General features: G+C 45.2%; 1 protein-coding gene across 1 annotated transcript in view; it reads left to right on the top strand.

Annotated features, from left to right (window-relative positions):
- Nucleotides 1–22,749, top strand: part of CNTNAP2 (contactin associated protein 2) — a 744,578-nt gene that overhangs the window by 705,300 nt on the left and 16,529 nt on the right. Inside the window, exon 20 of the mRNA XM_056857035.1 lies at nucleotides 8,359–8,589. Coding sequence (XP_056713013.1) covers nucleotides 8,359–8,589 — 231 coding nt within the window. The remainder of the gene's footprint in view (nucleotides 1–8,358; nucleotides 8,590–22,749) is intronic.

Raw genomic sequence — 22,749 nt, 5'->3', positions numbered from 1 at the left:
CTTCAAATGCCGCCTTGGGATTGGCTGTAGTTCTTTCTTTGAGAAAGAAGTCCCCATCCCCATGGAAATCCAAGTACCCAGCCAAAATGCATTTCAAAAGACAAAAAATGGAGCACCCAAAAAGGAATTGGGGGGGGGGGGAACCCAAGCCTCATTTTAAAAGTCCCATCAGAAAGAGCTCCCAGGAAGCGCTTGAATCCCTGCCTCTGGACATGCTGCTTTGTAATTGGCTGTGAGCAAAACTAAGTTTGCGTGTCCCGCACTTTGTATTATGCATGGGGATTTCATCCGGGCTGAGCTCAGGGAAGGTGGAAGAATCGGGTTAACAGAGGAATGGGAAGACCCGGGGTTTGTGAAGGCTGGCAGCGAGGTCATTTCTAACGGAGGGAAAACTCATGCATAACTCCAAGGCACAACCGAGACAGACTGGGGGCGAACATGAGTGAAAGTACCCATGCATAAACGACCCAGGTTCTTTTAGGTGGGGATTGAACCTGGGACCTTCTGCATGCCGAGCAGAGGCTCTACCACTGAGCTGCAGCCCCTTCCCAATGGTCTTCCCCCTCCAGACCATTTTTTCACAAGGAAGAACACCTTCAGCTGTTCTGGAGGAAGGCTGGGAGAAAAAATGTATTTGTTTGATGTACTATATATTTCTTTAAATATGGCAGTAATGGCTGGAGTGTGAGATACCGATATGGAAAATCTAGGCTCAGATCTCCAGTATTTTTCAAATTCCACAAGATGAAATGACTTAGGGAGGCTTTTTGAGGAAGAAAAAAATGGCTCATGTAGGCTTGCCAGATCCCTCTTCACCAACGGCGGGAGATTTTGGGGGCAGAGCCTGAGGAGGGCGGGGTTTGGGGAGGGGAGGGACTTCAATGCCATAGAGTCCAATTGCCAGAGCGGCCATTTTTCTCCAGGTGAACTGATCTCTATCGGCTGGAGATCAGTTGTATTAGCAGGAAATCTCCTGCTAATACCTGGCAGATGGCAACCCTCATGGGATAAGGCTGAAGTGTCACAGAGTTTTCTGCTTTTCTGCCTCTTCTTATTGCCCCCTCCCCAAAAAACCTTTCTGTGCATAAAGGTGCTATGAGGAAATTGTTGCTTTTAATTGGACTTAGTTTGGCCTGGAAACACTCACACATTTTCCTGAGACATTCTTGTGCAGCTATACCATTTGGAAGGGCTTTTTAGAAAAGTGGGAGATATTTTGTTAAAAGCCTTTTGAAAAAAAAATGCTTTTTTTTTAGCTGATGGTTTCTGACACCATAGAGTCCAATCGCCAAAGCAGCCATTTTCTCCAGAGGAACTGATCTCTATCGGCTGGAGATCAGTTGTAATAGCAGGAAATCTCCAGCTAGTACCTGGAGGTTGGCAACCCTATATCCTGGTGAGGTCTCTCCCCTCTCCAAATGCCACCTTTCCCAAGGCTCCACCCATAAAATCTCCAGGAATTTTCCAACCTAGAGTTGTAGGGTTGCCAAGTGCCAGGTGGTGGCGGGCAAACCCCCACCAGTCCACCTGGCTGCCCATCGACCAACTGAGGGTCAGCAGGCAACGCATGCACGCACGCCTGCCCAAGGCGCTAACAACACTTCTGGGTATAAATGCATCGCAAGGACCTTTGAGTGGTAGAGTCCCAGATTGAGTGGTAAACAGCCCCTTGCAATGCGTTTTACACCCGGAAGTGCCACATCGCAATGGGCCCTTTACCACTCAAACTCCTAGTTTGAAAACCTCCCGCCAGAGCAGAGGAGCGATCTGGTAAGCCTATAGAATTGTCATCCTTAATTGAGGATGGGTTTTATTGCTGCTTTCTTCATTTGCTAGTTTTTTTTTCCCCCTTATAATTTATTGATATGTTGTTATCCAGCTCAGGCAGATTGTGGGATATAAATCTTTTTAAAATAACTGTAATCTACAACAGTAGGAATCCTAAATTGGGATCCTGCTTCATGAACAGTTCAACGGACTCTTTCAAAGCAATGAATATCATGAATAGGTTTGCCGGCCTTCAGGTACTAGCTGGAGAGCTCCTGCTATTACAACTGATCTCCAGCCGATCAAGATCAGTTCACCGGGAGAAAATGGCATCTTTGGTAATTGGACTCTATGGCATTGAAGTCCCTCCCCATCTCCCACAACAGGGAACTGTCAGCTTCTTCACAAAATCATATCATAAATTGGGCTTACTAGTTGAACCAGTTTGTAGTATAGATATATTACACTAAATGTCTATATTGGCCCACTGAATTATCTCCATCCAATAAAAGCCGAAACATGCATTTCCCCTGCGACCTTCCACTACCTCCAAATTAAACTGATATGATACAGCACAAACATTACCATGCTGTTTTCCCCCTGTTTTATTTATCCTGCACAGCCAAGGGGAAAATTAAGTTGGATTTTTGGTTGCTGTGCAAATTTTCTTATTTGAAGTTACTGTAATGCCTTGAAATTTAATCCATGTTCTTCTTCGGTGGAGTACAGATCCTGAATACCAATTGTCATCACAAATGGCCAATGTACAGTGAAAGTAAAGTAATATATCTGAAGCATATGATCTTCAAGGACAGTTCACAGAACATGTCTGTAGCATACTGGGCTGTTGGTCTTTGAAGTAAAATATGTCTTTTTAAATAATTTAGTAATGAAAAAGTGGTCAGATGCTTAAATAAACTCATTCATGTGTACATTTCCAATCCAACATCCTATATAGTTATCATTATCTAAGCCTTTTTGGCCCTGCTGCCCTGTGTTCTCGGAATTCACTCCCACTTTTAATATTTAGCAAAATTCCTGTCATTATTATAGGACTAGTGTGTGTAGAAGGAGGTCTTGTATATTCCAAACATCAGGCCGTGCAGTTTGTGGGCTCTGCCCACAAGGAAATACTGTACCCTCTTCCGCCACATAATCTCTTTCACTGGGGTTAGTGCCAGCCAGTATTAAGTGTCAATGTAATGTTTTGTCTTTGCCGCAAATACGTACCCAGGTGCAACACTTTTCCCCATAAGGGAGGGAACGGCAGCCATTGTTCAGTGATATGGGAAAAAGTAAAAACATGCCCTCGGGGTCACAAGTGAGTAGAGGACACCTAGCATGGTGTAGTGGTGAAGAGCGGTGGTTTGGAGCAGTGGACTCTGATCTGGAGAACCGGGTTTGATTCCCCACTCCTCCACATGAGCGGCGGAGGCTAATCTGGTGAACTGGATTTGTTTCCCCACTCCTCCACACGAAGCCAGTTGGGTGACCTTGGGATAGTCACACTCTCTCAGCCCCACCTACCTCCCAGGGTGTCTGTTGTGGGGAGGGGAAAGGAAGGTGATTGTCAACTGGTTTGAGTCTTCCTTAAGTGGTGGGGAAAGTCGGCATATGAAAACCAACTCTTCTTCTTCTAACGACTCTAGCCAGGAAGAACCACGATGTTCACCTTTGTGGTTTCTGTGCAGTCCCCCACATAGGACTGCGCATGCTAGGGTTGCCAACTTCCAGGTACTATCTGGAGATCTCCTGCTATTACAACTGATCTCCAGTCGATATAAATCAGTTCCCCTGGAGAAAATGGCCGCTTTGGCAATTGGGCTCTATGGCATTGAAGTCCCTCCCCAAACCCCACCCTCCTCAGGCTCCTCCCCAAAAACCTCCTGCCAGTGGTGAAGAGGGACCTGGCAAACAAGCTCATGCGCAGGCCAGCCATAGAGATTGAACTTCTACAAGCTTCTAGAAAGCTCAGCTCCAAAGCAGTGCTCCCCACTCCTCTCCATCTCGCGCCCGGAGTCAACTACTCTTCCTGCCCAAATGGGCACATGAAGGAGGGGCAGGGGAGCGCTCTTCCCTCAGTTCTCTTTTTGCCACCATGGAGAGAGGACGTACGTAGCTCCAGCTCTTCATTCTGAGGGACTTCATATTTTCTGAAATTTCTTCAACCTTTTGGTGTCTCCACCTCAGCGGCACCATGGCATTAGTTTAAAAATGCCAGCAATGAGGTACTAAAACGGCTCAAAATGGTGAGCATACCGATTGCCTTATATGCCTTGGAGAAGGCCATCATATGGCCACTTATAGAATCGTAGAGTTGGAAGAGACCACCAGAGTCATCTAGTCCAACCCCCTGCACAATGCAGGAAATTCACAACTACCTCCCCCCACACCCCCAGTGACCCCTACTCCATTCCCAGAAGATGGCCAAGATGCCCATCTCGTGATCTGCCTAAGCTCACAGAATCAGCATTGCTGACAGATGGCCTGTAGAGGAGCACGGGAGCCTCCGCTCCTGGTCACTTGCGTAAGGTGGCTAGCATCCTGCCACCAGCCCTTAATAACCAGTTCAGCCCCAGGCAGAAGATAAGGGCAGCCTCTGCCACCTAGCCCAGGGGTGTCGAACTCAATTGTTACTAGGGCCAGATATGACATAAATGTCACTTGGTCGGGCCGGGCCAGGCCTCACCAGCCCAGATCAAGAGTGGGGGGTGGGTGGCTGTCTTGGCTGGCTTGTGGGCTGGATAAGAGCTCTCAAGGGGCCCGATCTGGTCCTCGGGCCTTATGTTTGACACCCCTGATCTAGCCTCTTCTTAAAAACCTCCAGGGAAGGAGAGCTCACCATCTCCCGAGGAAGCCTGTTCCACTGAGGAACCACTCCAACTGTTAGAACATTCTTCTTGCTGCACCTGTAGCCTTTCTTCAGCAAAAGCTAGGCAGGAGTGGGCATTGAAGCTAAAAGCGGCCCTTTGGGAAAAGTCCTTGGGTGTGCCTGTACACTTCCCCCACATAATTTCTTCCACTGGGGGTTGTGTCAGCCAGTATTCTGCATAAATGTCACATTTTGCCTTCACATGGTTCACTGATATGGGGAAAAGTAAAAACCTGCACTCGAGGTCACAAGTGAGTAGAGGACTACACCTGGCAACTCCAGCCAGGGAGAACCACGCTGTTGTATCTGCATCTTCATCTGTGTAGGTCCATCCTAGGTTCTGGGTCTTCATGACAGTAGGCTGTGAGGAAACAGAGAGAGAGGAAGAGCTCAGAGCAATGTACTAAGACAGGGGTCCCCAACATGGTACCCATGGGTGCCATGGCACCTGCCAACACCTTTCCTGGTGCCCACCAAATATTTTTAGAAAGTGGGCAGGGCAAGGTGGGGATTTGCTTATCAAGGCTTCTGGTTGACCATTGGAGGTTTGATTGGTTGTGCAGTTTTTTAAAGAACAGCACTTTGGCAGCAGCTGCCACCACAGAACAAGGATCTTCACTGTGACTGAAGATAAGTTTTGTGGCCGGCTCCACGTCCTGCAGAAGCCATTTTGTGGCTTCACCCACCACACAGTGTCAGAATTCCAAAGGTGCCCACAGGCTCAAAAAGATTAGGACCCCTATACTAAGGGTTTATTTTCTTTTCACAACAACCATATGAGTTAGGGTTGCCATTTGCCCAATTCTGGCAGGGCGTTTCCCACTGGTACACCCCATTTCCCTACCAATGCTCATTGGGTCTGTGGGGGAGAAATGGGGAAACACCATTTTTTACCATAGAGATCAGGGAGATTTTTGGAGCACTGTGGTGACCTCACTTCCAGTTTTTCATCCAGAAATGGCAATGTGGCGTTGCACAATGCCGTTCCGTATATCTCGGCCCCGCCAATCCTCCTGGTGGTTGCTAGCAACCCTAGTATAAATTAAGTCAGTCTGACTGGAGATGACTTGTTCATGGCTACCCAATGACCTTTATGGCTGAAGGCTGTTTCATATAATATGTGGCAATGAAAGGTTGGATCCAACCATCTTTTTTTTAACCAATCTTGACTAATTCCCCTCCGTACTACAGCCTTCATCCCCCATGGCTTTTGAACATGCTGCTCCCATGATTGTCAGCATATCTTTCTTGGGTGCTTGCATAGTGGTTAAGAGTGGTGGACTCTAATCTAGAGATCCAGGTTTGATTCCCCACTCCTCCACATGAGTTGCGGACTCTAATCTGGAGAATTGGATTCAATTCCCCACTCTTCCACATGAAGCCTGCTAGGTTCTCTCTGAACTCTCTCAGTCCCGCCTACGTCACAAGGTGCCCGTTGAGGGGAGGAGAAGAGAAGGTGGTTGTAAGCCTGTATGAGACTCCTTAAAAGTAGAGAAAAGCGGGGTATAAAAACCAACTTTTCTTTTCACCAGTAGAAAAGCAGGATGGATCAAACCCTATGTTTGCTGCTGCAATGTTAAATCAATGTTTGCTTTGGTAAAGTTGTTAGGGCAAAGAGGAGAAGGTTAGATCCTGAGGCTTTTGGGAGGGGATAGCAAAGAAGGGAAAGATCAACAGCCCCTTTAATGCCATTTTCTTCAGTGTCACCGTAACTTAAAAAAATATCAGGAAAATAGAGGTTTATATACAACGTTGATGCCCTGACCTAGATAGCCCAGGATAGCCCAGTCTCGTCAGATCTCAGAAGCTAAGCAGGGTCGACCCTGGCAGGTATTTGGATGGGAGACCACCGAGGAACACCAGGGTTGTGACGTGGAGGCAGGCAATGGCAAACCACCTCCTGACGTCTCTTGGGTTGAAAACCCCACCAGGAGGTACCATAAGTCACCTGTGACTTGACAGCAAAAAAAATGTTGATAGGGAGCCTCATAATGATGCTTTCAGCTTTCCGTTAGGCTTCAGCTTTTGTCTTCTTAGTGCAGAAAGAAAGAAATGTGGCTGCCTTCTCTGAGATCAGGGTAACTGGAGGGTGAGGCTTTCTCCCTGGCCAGAACTCTGAAAAGCATTTATGTCCTAGATTAAACAGTCCAGTTGCACGGGAGGGTGTGCCCGTTATGGATCAGAATGAATGGACAGATGCAGCCACTGTGGCCTTTTGGATGAAAGGTGGGGTTTGAACTTGAGCGATGCCGCTTCAGATCTTTTTTCCTTAGTCCTGTGAATCCACTGTATGGTTTGCTGATTGAGAATTAAATTCATTTCTATCACTTGGTTCCCAATGAAAGTGTGTTTAGTTTTAGGTGCAAATGTGTTTTTAGAGCCACAAATTTGTTTTTCTGGCCTTGAAAATGTCTGCCTTCCCTAGGCCATTTTTAAGTGAGAAATCCCATTAGCACATTAGGGATGAAAATGAGAAAAAGCCGTCACTCTGTTGATTCCAGCCAGCTTGTCTAACTCCGGGGTCGCTTGTGCCACAGTCGGTTATCTTTTCTTTTACTTTTGGAAAATCCTCACTGGACTGTTCTAAATCTTGAGCAAATGAATGATTAGAAAGCCCTTTTGCATTGTAAAAATTATCTAAAGGTAAAGGTCCCCTGTGCAAGCACTGGGTCATTCCTGACCCATGGGGTGATGTCACATCCCGACGTTTCCAAGGCAGACTTTGTTTGTGGGGTGGTTTGCCAGTGCCTTCCCCAGTCATCTTCCCTTTACCTCCAGCAAGCTGGGGATAAAAATTATCTAGACATCAATAAATGTTGTCATAAAACAGCCACATATACAGCTGGCTAAAAGACTGGAGCAGTCCATCATTTTTTAAAATTCTAAATGGTAGGAAAGGTTTTGCATGCTGTTTTTGATTATTTACACTTTTCTTTCTCAGGAATTGGTATCACACTACTGGTAAAGACAGCTACGATGAACCAAGTACAGCAGGGATAGTTTTAAAGTGCCTTTAAAGTTGATTAAGCAAAAGCACATCCATTTTTTGGAGAAGCAAGTTTTCTGGAGCTAGGAGAAGCAAGTTTAGCCCTCATTTCCTTTTGTAATGTAACTGTAACCTCAGGTTAATAACTTTGGTCAAGAGAGGGTGAAGAGTGAGGATTGCTAGCCAGCAGCTGGCAACTGGCGAGAGTCTGGAGGCGTGGGGACTTGGGGGTTGTCGGTGCAACTGATGTAACTTCCAGGGTAAACCATAGAGTTTTCACTGATTCCTAGCGTGGTGTGATGTCACTTCCAGGTTTTCCTGCTGGCTACTGGAGCAACGAGTAACTGGCAACCCTATGAAGAGTAGAAGTTACACTTATGGAAAGGTCCACACCATGGTTATATTGGGTTGGATGCAACCAGCCTTTCTGCTGGTAAAAAGAGAGAGTGCAAATCCCTAAGAAAAAGATCTCAATACACAGCCACTGTGTATAATATATCCTTAGGGATTTGCACTACCTCATATCAGTACACATCGTGTTTAAAGGTAAAAAGAGAGAGGCATCATCCTCCCAAAAAGGCTATGCTCATGGGACTTGCATGTAGAAAAGTCATGTTGGATGGGGGCTTTAATATGGAGGGAGATTGGGTGAGATTGAGTGAGCAAAGCTGGCTAGAGCCAATTCATTGTTTGTTTCTACTTTAATAAATTCTGCTATTTTTCTTTCCCTTAGAACTTGGGACGATTGACGAAGAGATCCGTAAATACAATACGCCAGGATTCTCCGGCTGCCTGTCTCGAGTACAGTTCAATCAGGTCGCCCCACTCAAAGCAGCCTTGAGACCAACCAACATCTCCTCTCGTGTCCACACAGAAGGTCACCTTGTAGAATCCAACTGTGGGGCCAATCCACTAACCATCCAACCAATGTCTTCTGTGACAGATCCTTGGCATGCCGATTCAGGTAAGGTCAGGACAAATTTTACTCGTGGCTTGCGCTGAGTGCATATCAATCAAACCATAAGACTATAACAATTACTTCGTTACATCAAACAATTATCTATCTTCGCCAGCATTCTTTGGAAAGTGAAGGTAATATTCATCCCCACCCCCAGCCAGCACCTGGTATTCCAGATTCTCCTACCTCTGTACATGGAGGTTTCAGTGCTAATATTCATTAATAGACTTATCTTCCATCAATGTCTAATCCTTTTTGTGTTGAGAGCCAGTGTGGTGTAGTGGTTAAGAGTGGTGGTTTGGAGTGGTGGAATCTGATCTGGAGAACTGGGTTTGATTCCGCACTCCTCCACATGAGCGGCGGAGGCTAATCCTACACACGAAGCCAGCTGGGTGACCTTGGGCAAGTCACTCTCTCTCAGCCTCACTCATCTCACAGGGTGTCTGTTGTGGGGAGGGGAAGGTAAGGTGATAGTAAGCCAGTTTGAGTCTCCCTTAAGTGGTAGAGAAAGTCAGCATATAAAAACCAACTCTTCTTCTTCTTTCTTCTTCTTCCTTAAAATCTAAATTATGGGCCCTTGTAATTTTGTTGTGTATAATCAGTGCCATTCTAAGTAACAGGTGCAAGGGATTGGTAGCTTAGACAAATGTATTGCTCGCTGCAGCGTTCTTTTCCTCTTTTAATTGTTAAATGAATATTTGCTGTTGTTTGGATGCAGCTTGGAAACTATATCTCATTTTAAGAGCAAATTTGGTTTTTTGGAACTGCACATTTGTTTTCTGCTCTTGAAGCATCTGCATCCCGTAGGCTGTTTAGTGCTTTAATTGCATGAGGAAAATGACAAAGAAGCCATCAGATTTTTAAAAATGTTTTTACTCATTCCATCTGGCTTATTCAGTTCAGTGATTTACTGCATTTGCAAGAAGCATTGGATTCCACAATTAAGGACTTTGATTTTGTTTTTGGGCTCAGATAAAATGTTTGACTTTATTAAAATAACAATTGATCTCTGCTGACTTATGCAGTTCACTCTCAAACTTCGATGTGCTCTGCACCTCAAGATCATATTACACTCAGGGAGACTATTACTAACTTTGGGGAACTCAGTCCTGAATCATGGGATAAATTTTTCCATCTTTTGCCACCATTTCCCATTTCCGTCATTTGCCACCATTTAAAAAAATCCATGAACTACTTAATATATTCATGATTTGCAAAGTTTATTAGAAGGCCTCTTGCAAGTTTTACCATGGCAAATGCAAATCTAGCAAGCCTTCAGATTACTAAATAGGATACAAAATTGCTGTTAAAGGTTTTTAAACTACAGCCAGTTTTTATATGCATGTATGAACATTATATAGTTATCATTGTATGTTAACATGTTCACAGCTCATGGTCTTCGGAATAAATTCTGTCACCAGAGAACCTATGGTGGAGCTGACTTATCATTGGGTTAGCTGCTGTGATGAAGAGAGCCAGTGTAGATTTGGACCATGCAGTTGACTATCAAGAGAAAGCATGAGACCCATGAGTTGCATTTAGCTGAGTAACAGTGCATTCCTAAGGAGAGTAACTCCAGTCTAAGCCCATTCATTTCAATGGGCTTAGACTGGAGTAACTCTCCTTAGGAATGCACTATAAGTATTGGCTATCCACTCTGGGCAGTTTTGGTGCATGTCCTTGCAAACAATTAACCACATTAACAAGGTTCCAGGTGCCCCAAATGTCATCTGCTTGCAGGCAACAACAATATTTTGACTCATATTCATCCAACACCATCACCTGGATGGCGCAGGCTAGCCTGATACTACATCTTTAAGCTGGCCTCCCTCTCCCCTCCTTCCCCCCACTCTTGAATTCATGAACGGTTAGGTTATGGCTAGGGTTGCCAGCTCCAGATTGGAAAATACCTGGAGATTTTGGGGGTGGAGACGGAGGAGGGTGGGGTTTGTGGAGGGGAGGGACTTCAATGGGGTATATTGCTGTAGAGTTCATTTTCTAAAGCAGCCTTTTTCTGCAGGTGAACTGATCTCTGTCACCTGGAGATCAGTTGTAATAGCAGGAGATCTCCATCTACCACCTAGATGTTGGCAACCCTAGTCATGGCCGCCATGCAGAACCATCTCTCTCTATAGTAAAATAGTGATTATGGCGCCATCCATAGGAAAATGTACTGATGTAGCATTGTTTTAACTGTATTTTAAATGTTTGTATTATTGTGTATGAATATCTATGGTGTTAGCCGCCCTGAGTCCAGTTCTGCTGGGGGAAGGCAGGGTATAAATAAAATTTCTATGCTATTCTGTTCAGATCTCAGAAGCTAAGCAGGGTTGGACCTGGTTAGTATTTGGATGGGAGACCACCCAGGAAGTCTAGGGTTGCTACACAGAGGCAGGCAATGGCAAAACCACCTCTGTTCCTCTCTTGCCTTGAAAAGCCTACATGGTCATCATAAGTCTGCTGTGACTTGATGGCAGTTTCCACCACCACCATTCATCCAACAAATAGGTTTTGCATGTTATGTTTGGCAGGAAACAACCAACATGTGCAATCCATTTATGTTCGTGCAAATTTTACTCTAAAATGTGTTATTATGGTTGTAAAAAGGTAAAGGTAAAGGTCCCCTGAGCAAGCACCGGGTCATTCCTGACCCATGGGGTGACGTCACATCCCGACGTTTACTAAGCAGACTTTGTTTACGGGGTGGTTTGCCAGTGCCTTCCCCAGTCATCTTCCCTTTACCCCCAGCAAGTGGGGTACTCATTTGACCGACCTCGGAAGGATGGAAGGCTGAGTCAACCTTGAGCCAGCTACCTAAAACCGACTTCTGTCGGGATCGAACTCAGGTCGTGAGCAGAGCTTTTGACTGCAGTACTGCAGCTTACCACTCTGCGCCACGGGGCTCCTTTGTTATGGTTGTAGCCCATTTATAATTTTTATGAATTGGTCACATTTAGAGAGTTTAGCACCTGATAAACAGAAAATGTTTTATGGAGGGGTTTTTTGGTATGGCAGAATCCTACTTTTCAGTTTCATAAATATAGCTGTATTCCTATGTAATGACAATATCCGCTTGCGGCCCATAATGTTTGAGAAGGGGTTCTAGAGACAATTCATACAGAACAACAGCAATTGAAGAAGAAATCAAGATGAGTACATTGGCTTCTATAATGCCTAATGTTAATGGTCTGTTTTCCATCACCGCGTGGAAAACTGAAATTGCCGTGTCGGATAGGAAGGCATCATTAGGCCTGAGTACTTCCCCCCCCTCCCCAGCTCCATATTTAGCAATTAATTAAAGCATTAAAGCTAAATACATTTGGCTGTACTGTGGCTACAGTAAGTCCCTTGATGACCCATTCATTTTGTGGGAAAGGTGAGACTTGCCGTAATTTGTTGGCTGAAATGGCGGCCAGCCTAGATGCACCCGAGCTCAGAACAGCGGGCCCATTTGGAGAGGCAATGGCCATCTGGAACTTGGCTGCGGGGCGACAGTTAAACAAACAGCTTGCAGAATCGTCGTCTGTGCTCCAAATGCAAGGACAGCAAATTGAGGCAGCCTTTTTTGTCTTGCCACGGACAGCCGCGACATGCGTGAGCAGCAGAAACCCTTGGAAATGATGAAAGCAGCATTTCCATTCCTGATCAAATCCCTTGCTAGAGTTAACGCCCAACAACAGTCTACAAGAGAACCAGAGTTCCCAGTCCCGTGCTTTCTTTACAATATGGGAACTTTGCCTACAGAAGTTGATTGGTCCAGTTTGTAGAGAAGATCGTTTTAAAAGTGTATCCCTTGAAAAAGATTCTCCCCCCAGTAATTACTCCCAGTGCCTGCTTTCTCCATTATACCGGGGTTATACCTGACAGGGTTTCTCGGTTGGGTTGGGACCGTATATTTGCAGAGAGAATAGACAGTTTGTTCTGCAAATGGCTTCTCTGAAACCCTCACCTATACTCTGCCGAGTTACCAAACGGTTATCATGAAGTGTGAGCTCCTTTACCTTGTTGGCAATTCCTTCTTTCCTGTTGCCATGGTGACTTCTCATCTTGGTGATGAAACGGCAGGACTCAACAAGTCTGTCTTCTCCTCTGAACAATGATGAGATGAAAGCATAGCAAAAAAGCAGCAGCCCTCCTTCCCAACCCTAATTAGCCAATACATTCATATAGGATAGACAGACAACCTTAGGAGTTAAACGGCAGCCATTTGCTTGCGGAAATCTGCAAACAAATACTGCACTTTATAAAATGCCATCTGGGTTGTTCCGGTGTGTTTTCAATACTGTTGAAAATGGACAGTGAATTGTCTTCTCAATAGGGCTGTCGATTCGGTTCGGCCCGAACCGAAAAACAGCCGAATTTCCCGATTCAGCGGTTTTTAGTTTGGGACGAACCAAACTCAAAAATGGTGGGAAAACGGGGGAGCGGAATTCAGCGAGTTCGGGAGTTCACGAATAAATTCGGCAAATTCGGGGCGCAGCAGCATAACTGTCAGTAAGCAGCATTCTCCCCCGGGCAATCGGTGGCCAAGCTGGGTCTTCTTCTGGCCAATCAGTCAGGATTGAGTACTGGAGGAATCAGCTGCTGCGCAGCCCGGCCGGGGAGAGAAAGAGAGAGAAATCCTCGTGGGGGGGTGGGTGTGCACATTCGCTCCTTTCCGTGGCTGCAGGGGGCACATTTTTGGGGGTAGAGACCCCAAACTTTCAGCAGAGCTTCAGACGAGCCTTCTTATGAGACCCCCCAAGTTTTGTAAACATTGGGTCAGGGGGTCCCGAGATATGGGCTCCACCCCTTTTCCCTCCCCCCTTTTCCATTTCCGTGGCTGCAGGGGGTGCTTTTTGGGGGGTGCAGCCCCCAAACTTTCAGCATAGCTTCAGACAAGCCTTCTTAAGAGACCCCCCAAGTTTTGTAAAGATGGGTTCAGTGGGGGCAGAAATATGGGCTCCCCCCTTTTCTCTTTCCGTGGCTGCAGGGGGTGCATTTTTGGGGGTGCAACCCCCAAACATTCAGCATAGCTTCAGACGAGCATTTTTAAGAGACACCCCCCCCCAAGTTTTGTAAACATTGGGTCAGGGAGTCCCGAGATATGGGCTTTCCCCTTTTCCCTATTGGGATGAATGGATCACCCGATCCTGTATGCATCTCCAGAGCAGCAAATCCAAGGCAAAACCTCCCGTGCTTAAATAGAATCGTATTGGATTACCCATTCCTCCCAGCCCCTCCTGATGGAACAGAAGACAGCCACAGTAAGACCCCTTTGGGGGCTTTAATCTATAATTTTTCTCCTGTGTGTGTGTGGGGGTGGGAAGCAGAGTCTGTGTGTGTGTGGGGAGGGAGCAGTTTCTGTGGGTGGGGGGGGAAGCCAAAGGGGGCTTTCGCCCATTCTGCCTGGGGTGTGTGTGCCCCCTCGAGTCTCTATTTTGATGCTTGCTCAAAACTGGTTTTCAAATGGTGACTTAAAGAATGCATTTGCCTGGTCCCGACTCGAGTCCGATGCAAAAGGGGAAATTCCACCCCCTCCTGCTCATTATGCATAGCTAGCTGCCTCTGTCCCTTTCCATGGTTTGCAAACTCCCAGGTGTCAGGTGTTGCTTTGCATGGTTGCAAACATGTTGCTTTGCATGGTTGTGTTGCTTTTCAGTTGTGTTGCTTTGCAGTTGTGTTGCTTTGCAAACTTCTTCGGACCTGCCCCGCCCTTGCTCACTGCAGCTCAGCTGTTTGTCGGGGCTGGGAGCTTTGTGCGTGGGCGGCAAGCTCTGCTCAGAGATGCACATTAAGGGTGGGGGGACCCCTTTCGGGGCCCATATCTCAGCCCCCCCGACCCAATCCTTACAAAACTTAGGGGGTCTGGCAAGAAGGGTCCTTTGAAGCTCCACTGAAAGTTTGGGACTTCTACCCCCAAAAATGCCCCCCCGGAGCTGCAGAAAGGCGCGGTTGTGTTTTTAATGGCTTTATTTGGCTGAATTTTTTTCCCGAACTTTGAATTCGCACCGAATTGCACAGACCCGAAGCGGGGGAGTTCGGACTTCGGCATATCCTGAATCCAGACGGGCCGAATTCGGCCAAATCCGAACTATACCGATTTTTTTTCCAACAGCCCTACTTCTCAAGACTTTTTGCTGACTATTTATTTAATTTACTGTATTTATTGTCCACTTTTCTCACTGAATCGCAAGGCTGACGATACAATGTAAACATCTTCAGTCAGTACGATGAGGCAGCTAATAAGCAATGTAATAGGACTAGGATTACAGAAATCTGAAGGAAGGCAGAGTATTAGACATGAAATGTTAAACAATGCAGAAAATGATATCTGATGAAGGGAGCTCATACCCTGAAAATCTTGTTGGTCTCAAAGGTGCTACAGAACTCAAATCTAGCAGTGCAGAAATTGTACCTAAGTAGAAAACAATGCAGCGAAGGTAGGATAATCCATACAACAAGATAATACGTACTATGCACAGTGGCATAATCCAAAATCCCTGTCGAAAATGCCTTCCTGAACCATTCTGCTATAATGTGGCTCTATTTCCTTTACATAAATGTCCTCCTTAGCAATTCCATTTTACATAGGTTCCAGAATGATTGTTATTTATTAATGTTCTGACTTGTCTTTGGCAGGGACATGTGGGATTACGAGGGTCAGTGCAGTTAGACAGAGGTGCATGTTTGAATAGACATTAATAGTTCAATCCTACACAGAGTTACACCCGTCTAAATCGATCCCTTGATGGTTCCTTTCTGACCTGGGTTGATGATTCAGCTGGGCTGCATGGGTCATTCTCAACAGCTGCACCTTGACTTGTTTGAGAGGCTAGACACAGAATCCCAGTACAGACAACAACCTCATGCATTCACTAGGGTTGCCAATTTCAAGATGGGTAATTCCTGGAAATTTGGGGGTGGATCCTGGGAAAGGTAGGATTTGAGGAAGAGAGGGACCTCAGTGGGGTATAATGCCATAGAGTCTACCTTCCAAAGCACCCATTTTCTCTAGGAGAGCTGATCTCTGTAACCTGGAGACCAGTTGTACTACCTGGAGATCTCCAGCCACCACCTCAGGGTTGCCAGGTCACTCTTGGCCACCAGCAGGAGGTTTTCAGGGTGGAGCCTGAGGAGGGTGGGGTTTGGGGAAGGGACTTCAATGCCATTGAGTCCAATTGCCAAAGCACCGTTTTCTCCAGGTGAACTGATCTCTATCGGCTGGAGATCAGTTGTAATAGCAGAAGATCTCCAGCTAGTACCTGGAGGTTCAGCAAACTAGAAACAGCACTTCACAAGCTAGACACAATGATTATAAAGTAGTGGTATTTAATAACATATCCACCACTGATAGTATATAGGCAAAAACATGTGTTGTTAATTATTGCCTTAAAAGTAACACCAAAGAGAGGACTATGCCTTGTTACAAACAAATAACAGTATTATAGGTAAGTCCATGAAAGGGGGTGCCAACCTCCCTTTCTTCCACAGATATGCTTCTTGAGAGTAGCAATTCAGTAGTGCAGTTGTTCTCAACAGAAGCCCGGTGATCTTTCTGTTTCAGCGATTAATGCCTTCTTCAGGGACCACTATATCATAAATTAGTACATAATACTAATTAACAAATAATAATTAATATAAATATGCTAGCAATTGGCTTAAACAAGGGAGAAAATAGAGAGAAGATAGAGCATCATACTCACACGCTGGCTGTTATTAACATTCTCTGCATTGGCAATTTACCAAAGATACTGCCCTTAATTTTAAATGGTGCAGTCACATGTAAGAATCAACCATTAAAGAGACAGTTACATTTTGCATTACAGAAAAACTGAATTCAATTAAAGAGACAGCTGTTACATGTATTATGTTACAAATAGCATGCTAAATCCATCGAGGTATTCAGTCCTTTAGGATACAAAGTATCAAACATGTGGATGTATTTAGATTCTTGACGCCTTAATATGAGATCCACATCAGACCTATCATATTTCTGTTGATTGAATCGCCATAACACAAAAAATGAAAGATCCTCATCAGTGTGATTATTGTCAAGGAAATGGTGTGTTAGTGGGGCCTCCAATACACGTTGCCTAATCCTGGACCTGTGTTCACTTATGCGATATTTGAGTTGTCTATGGGTTTTTCCAATGTACCAAAAATGGCAAGCACATTTTATCGCATAAATTAAATGTTTGGAATCACAGTTATTAAAACTCTCAATCATGAACTTTTGGCCAGTAGCTGGATTAATGATTTCTTTGACTGTTAGCATGAACCTGCAACTTTGGCAGGAACCTCATTTGAAATTACCCTTAGGTAAGTTGGCAACTGACTCCTCACATGCTTTATTGCTTATTAGAATGTCTCGGAAAGACCTGGTTCTTTTATATGCCATTCGTGGTAAAGACTGGCAGCCAGGCAAATGTTGGACTAAATGCCAATGTTTGTGAATCATCTGTCTAATTAAAGGAGATAATGAAGTGGTACTGCAAAACGCAAGTAACGCGATCCGAACGTTGTGCCATTGATTGAGATAATAGTTGAGTTCTAGATCTATCTCGTGTTCTGGACATGGCTTGCTTAATAATTTTGTTCGGGTACCCACGTTGTTGTAATTCAACACTAAGCTGATTTGCAGCCTGTGAGAAATCTTCGCCATTTGTAGAATTCCTTTTAAGTCGAAGTAACTGGCTGTAAGGTAGGTTATCCCTTAAATGGGGTGGATGAAAAGATTCATAATGCAACAGAGTGTTGCGTGCCATTGCTTTTTTATAAGGACGGACTCCCAATTTACCGTCCTGTGTCTTAAAGACACGCACGTCCAAAAAGGCTATTTCCAAGCTGTTGTTTTCTCCACTGAATTTAATATTCGCATCGCACTCATTGATCCATATAAGGAATTCTTTGAAGGATTCTACATCCTGCATCACCAAAAAAACATCATCAACATACCTAACGAAGAGATGGATCTTATCACTGAATGGGTTATTATGATAGATATAGGCTTGCTCAAAAGCAACCATATAGATGTTCGCGATTGACGGCGCGCATGCGCAGCCCATTGCAATGCCGTGAATCTGTAAGAAAAATTCCTCATTGTACATGAAATAATTTTTCTCCATGACAATATCCAACAAATTAAGTAAAAATGAAGTTGGGGGTTGTGGATCAGGTCTAGAGTCTAACAACCCAGCTATTATACTACGGACGGCTTCAAACGGCACATTCGTGTACAGGGCATTCACGTCCATTGTGCACAACACTGAATTTAAAGGGACAGAGATATTTTCTACTTTTACTATGAAATCACGAGTATCTTTGATAAATGCACTGGTTTTAGTGGTATAGATGTTCAAAAAGGATTCTAAGTACTTAGCCATCGGTTCTAAGATCGATTCAATACCTGCCACAATAGGTCTGCCCAAAGGAGGTCGGGTTGGTTTGTGAATCTTAGGTAAGATATAAAATCTGGGAATTTTGGGATGCTGATTATACCTGGAGGTTGGCAACCCTACACCATGTGGAGACTGGCAACCCCCACCAGCTGTTCCCACCACTGCTCAGCTCTGGTGGCCGCAGGGGAAAAATACTGAGGGAAATGGAGGAGCTTTCAGCATCATGCCAGTACCGTCCCTTCTGGTGTGACCTGTAAATGGCATCATTGCTTTGGGTAACATTCTAGCTAGGGTTGCCAACTCCAGGTTGGGACATTCCTGGAAATTTGGGGGTGGAACCTGGGAAGGACCACAACGGGGTATAATGCCATAGAGTTCACCCTCCAAAGCAGCCATTTTCTCCACGGGAACTGATCTCTGTCATATTGAGATCAGTTGTAGAAGGAGAAGAAGAAGAAGAAGAAGAAGAGTTGGTTTTTATATGCTGACTTTCTCTACCACTTAAGGCAGAATCAAACCGGCTTACAATCACCTTCCCTTCCCCTCCCACAACGGACACGCTGTGAGATACCTAGGGCTGAGTGAGCTCTTAATAGAACTGTGACTAGCCCAAGGTCACCCAGTTGGCTTCATGTGTAGGAGTGGGGAGACTAACCTGATTCACCAGATTAGCGTCTGCCGCTCATGTGGAGGAGTGGGGAATCACTCCAAACCACCGTTCTTAACCACTACACCACGCTGGCTCTTGTAATCCCAAGAGATCTCCAGGGCCCACCTGGAGGTTAGTGATCCCCATGTGTTCACTGAACACATGAGGAGGGAGAGCTGGTGTGCGCATGCTGGCTTCACCCCCTGCCTCTGCCTGACCCCCTAGTCGTCTGCAGGGTGTAACCATGTGGAGCAAGGGGCTGCACGAACTCTCCCTCCCCATGATCAGTGATGATCGTAAAGCAGCATCCTGATCACGGGGAGAGGAGGGTACACAGGCCCACTTTCTCATCATGGTTGCACCCTGCGGTTGATCAGGGAGGTAGGGTCAGCAGACTCAGGCCCACTCTCCCCATGCATTCAGTGAATGTGTGGGGCTGTCATGTGTACTGGGCTCTCCTCTGCAGAGTCTATATCTGACTCACCAATTGGGAGCCTGGCAGACATAAAAACAAAGAAATGTTTCACGACTGTACCAGTGCGAAAGGAGATGCAATTCTGAATAGCTGTTCTTTTTCAAAGCTTGTTGATAGATATGGTAATATCTTTTCTTGGTCGGGCTGAAAACATTGAGGATGCTTCCAGATTGGCCTTACTGCTCTAAAAAATCATGTCCAGTAAGACTCTTCTAATAGCAGCCAATGTCGTATGGATTTAATAGAATATTTGTTTTCCTTACAAAAATGCTAATCCATGTGAAGAAGAAGAGTTGGTTTGTATATGCCGACTTTCTCTACCTTTTAAGGAGAATCAGACTGGCTTACAATCTACTTCCCTTCCTCTACCCACATCAGGCACCTTGGGAGGTAGGTGGGGCTGAGAGAGCTCTTAACAGAACTGCGACTGGCCCAAGGTCACCCAGCTGGCTTCATGTGTAGGAGTGGGGAAACCAACCCAGTTCACCAGATTAGAGTCTACTGCTCCTAACCACTACACCATGCTGGCTCATGGTCTGTATCCCCTCTCCCCTCAAAGTGTCTTGGTCTGTATCCTCTCCCCCTTCAAAGTGGCAAGCCAAGAATCATTGATCCAATCACCTTTTCTGCTGGTGAAAAAGTAAAGAGGCAATGCCTATTGGCTTTCCAGAGGCAATGCAAGATCCACTTGTTACAACAAGCTTTTGGAGGCTGAATAGCTGGTTTGCAAATGACAGACTACAGAGTCTGACTCTGGGGTCCCCACAGTACATAACAGTCAGATGTGATAGGGTTTCTCCTCAATGCCCATGCATGCAGTGCCCGGTCCGGAATGGGACCATGGAGCACATGGAAAAGGGGCTTCAGCCTTCACATTCCCATTCTAATTTCCCAACCTGAAATGGTCCCTGGGGGCATTATTTGGCACCTTGGTGTTCCCTGGTGTTCCCTGGGATCCTTGCTGAGTTTGTTGAGTTCTTCTTGTTGGTGAATTTGTATTGGGCTAAATCATATTTGAGAGTGTCCCCCCCCCTGTTTTTATTACTATGATACGATAAAGGTTATTGTGTGCATCCGAAGGCAATTACAACCTGTCATATAAAACCTAGCCATAAATAATAACATTTAAAATGATCTGACCAAAAAATGCTAGTATTAAATGCATTAAATGCCTTGAGCAAATACAGCTTTAGTCCAAATTTTCTTGGCTGTTAAGGCAAAGAGTGACACTCTATAGGAGTCAACTGGATCGGCAACTGAGAGGAGAAAGACCAGCTATTTTAAACCTATTTGGGCCAAAATAAGATTTTGTTCAATTAGAGGTAGTTTCCCCCAACTTAAAAAAAAAACACACCCATACAGGTTGCGCCCTGAGACCCAGCACAAGAGAAAAGAACTTATTCTCCTCTCTGCTGGCTTTTCTGATAATAGCCTCTGCCCCAGAACAGCTCAGTACACACACAGGAGAAAAAGAAGACGGTTAAAGTTAATTTTAGTGCTGGAGAAGAAAGGGTCAAGCAGTTCCCTCTCCCCACACCACAGATTGCAAGCGCCACAGATGCATTTTGTTTTTTAAAAAGGGAAAGAAAACATTCAGTTGAACACCCATCTATGCCCCCAATTCTTTTAAACGCCTTCATGTTGTTCTGTTGTTGGCTGCTTTGGATGTAGGAGAGGCAGGATTTAAATTATTAATCACGAAAGTCACGTTGTAACTTACCTCTTGGTTCCTTCGATAGAATGAAAGAGCATTGTATTGGAATTGTGACAATAAGCACATCGATTTTATTAACTGATTTAAAAGCTAAAGCTCAACCGGCTAAAAGTTCTTTAATCAGTGGATAGCCCTAACATTGTTGTTTTTTCTCGTATGAACAAAAAAGAGTAAGCATAATCTTTTTTCGGATCCATTCTTTAGTTCTCCAATGACTGACTGATGATTCTTGAGTTTCCTGTAAATCTTTCCTAATGGAAAGCTAGAAAAAAGGACCCTTCAGTCTTTGCCTGGTTCCTGACTCCTCTGGGCACATTCTTTTCTCCTCCTACCCAACTTAATTACAATCTCTGCACCACCCCTGGCATTTCATCAGAAGTGACCGATAGTTGATGTTCAGCTACCTGCCAAAGCCATTGATTCTCCAAGTGTTGGCTGAGACACACACACACACACACCGGCATTTCAAGTTGTTCCATGTAGCCCTGGGTAGAATGTAAATGTAGTAGAAGATAAGCAGATTCCATCACAAAAAAAGCTTATTTCTTGCCACTGGAAGGAGAGCCTTTATCTAAAAAGCCCTTGCTAGAAATTCTGCATTGGTGGAGTTACCAAGATGAATTTCAGAAGGGAGCGAACAGGCATTTTAATACATACCCCGACCATTTTCCTTCCCCTCCATGAAAATTCGAGCCAGCATTGCACTTAAACCAGACAATATTTGTATTTGATTTAAATTTATTTTTGTGTTTGATTTTAACTGTTCTCTTGTTGAATCCGATTTTATTTTGTCTACTTGATGGCCTTTGGCTACATACAATAAATCTGTACCTGTACCTGTTCCTTTGTAGGCTAAAACCAGTGTTGAGACAGGAGGGTATTTTCCTTTAGTTGTGCAAATCAAGCCTTTTCTTTCTAAGTATTTAACTCATTCTGCTCTCCCCCACCGATTGTTCCACACATATGTTAAATATAAAAAAAATATTCATTGTGTGACTGAAGTAAGCCTTGGCAGCCATTTTGTGACCAGCTCTGCCTCCTGCGGCAGCCATTTTGTGGCTGCACCCACCCCATGCTGTGTCAGAATTCCTAATGTGCTCCCATGCGCAGAAAGATTGGGGACCCCTTCTGTAGCTCATCTGTGCTAGAGAGGACGTTTCATGAATATAGTATACAAAGAAACAAACCTGGTTTAGCGGTCAGCAGGGAGTTGCCATCTATCCCTTTTCTCTTACAAGTGTGCCTGTGAGAGAAATGGATTCTCAAACACATTTGTTGCCTTCATACTATATATATTTTTGGTGTGAACCTACGCACTGCAATGTGTGAAGTAGGCCCCGGAGGAGATGGCTCTAGGTTCCTATGATTTCTGACCATAATGATGTACTGGAGTGCCAACATGCAGTCAATTATTTTATGTATGTAGTTATTTATTAAAACATTTCTATCCTGCCATTCCTCTTGGCTCAAGGCAGCTTACAATAAGAAGCGCTTTGGGCGTCTGTCCAAGGTCCTGAATGTGCCTTTGGACACCTTTTTAACCCCAAAGCATCCCAGGGCTCTTGGCAGCAGCAACCCTCTCCTTCAGTAGCGGGTTGGCCATTATGGCCACAGGGACTTCTCCCACTGGGCCGATCACCTGCCCTTCCACCTGGGCTGAGTCAGCCCGGTAGCAAGAAGGGGGTGTCCTGGACAAGCCCTGCGCAGTGTCGGGCTGGCTGAGCAGGTGGGCTAGCAAGCTCTCTCCCTCCCTCCCTCCTTCCCTCCTTTGGGGAGCAGGGCAGGGGGATGGTGCCCTTTCCCAGGGTTGGTTTTTCCTCCTAGTCCACCCCTGCTTTCCTCCCCTGATGGGGGGAGGGTCCTAGCTCCTTTTACCCTTAACCATGACTGGGAGCAAACACTTTGCTCTTGCCTCCATCATGGGCTAGAACTCACTTCTCCAGCGGTA

This window comes from Euleptes europaea, chromosome 11 (genome assembly GCF_029931775.1).
Source record: "Euleptes europaea isolate rEulEur1 chromosome 11, rEulEur1.hap1, whole genome shotgun sequence".
NCBI lineage: Eukaryota > Metazoa > Chordata > Lepidosauria > Squamata > Sphaerodactylidae > Euleptes > Euleptes europaea.
The sequence above is the reverse complement of the archived record's forward strand: the minus strand, read 5'-3'. Positions and strand labels throughout refer to the sequence as shown.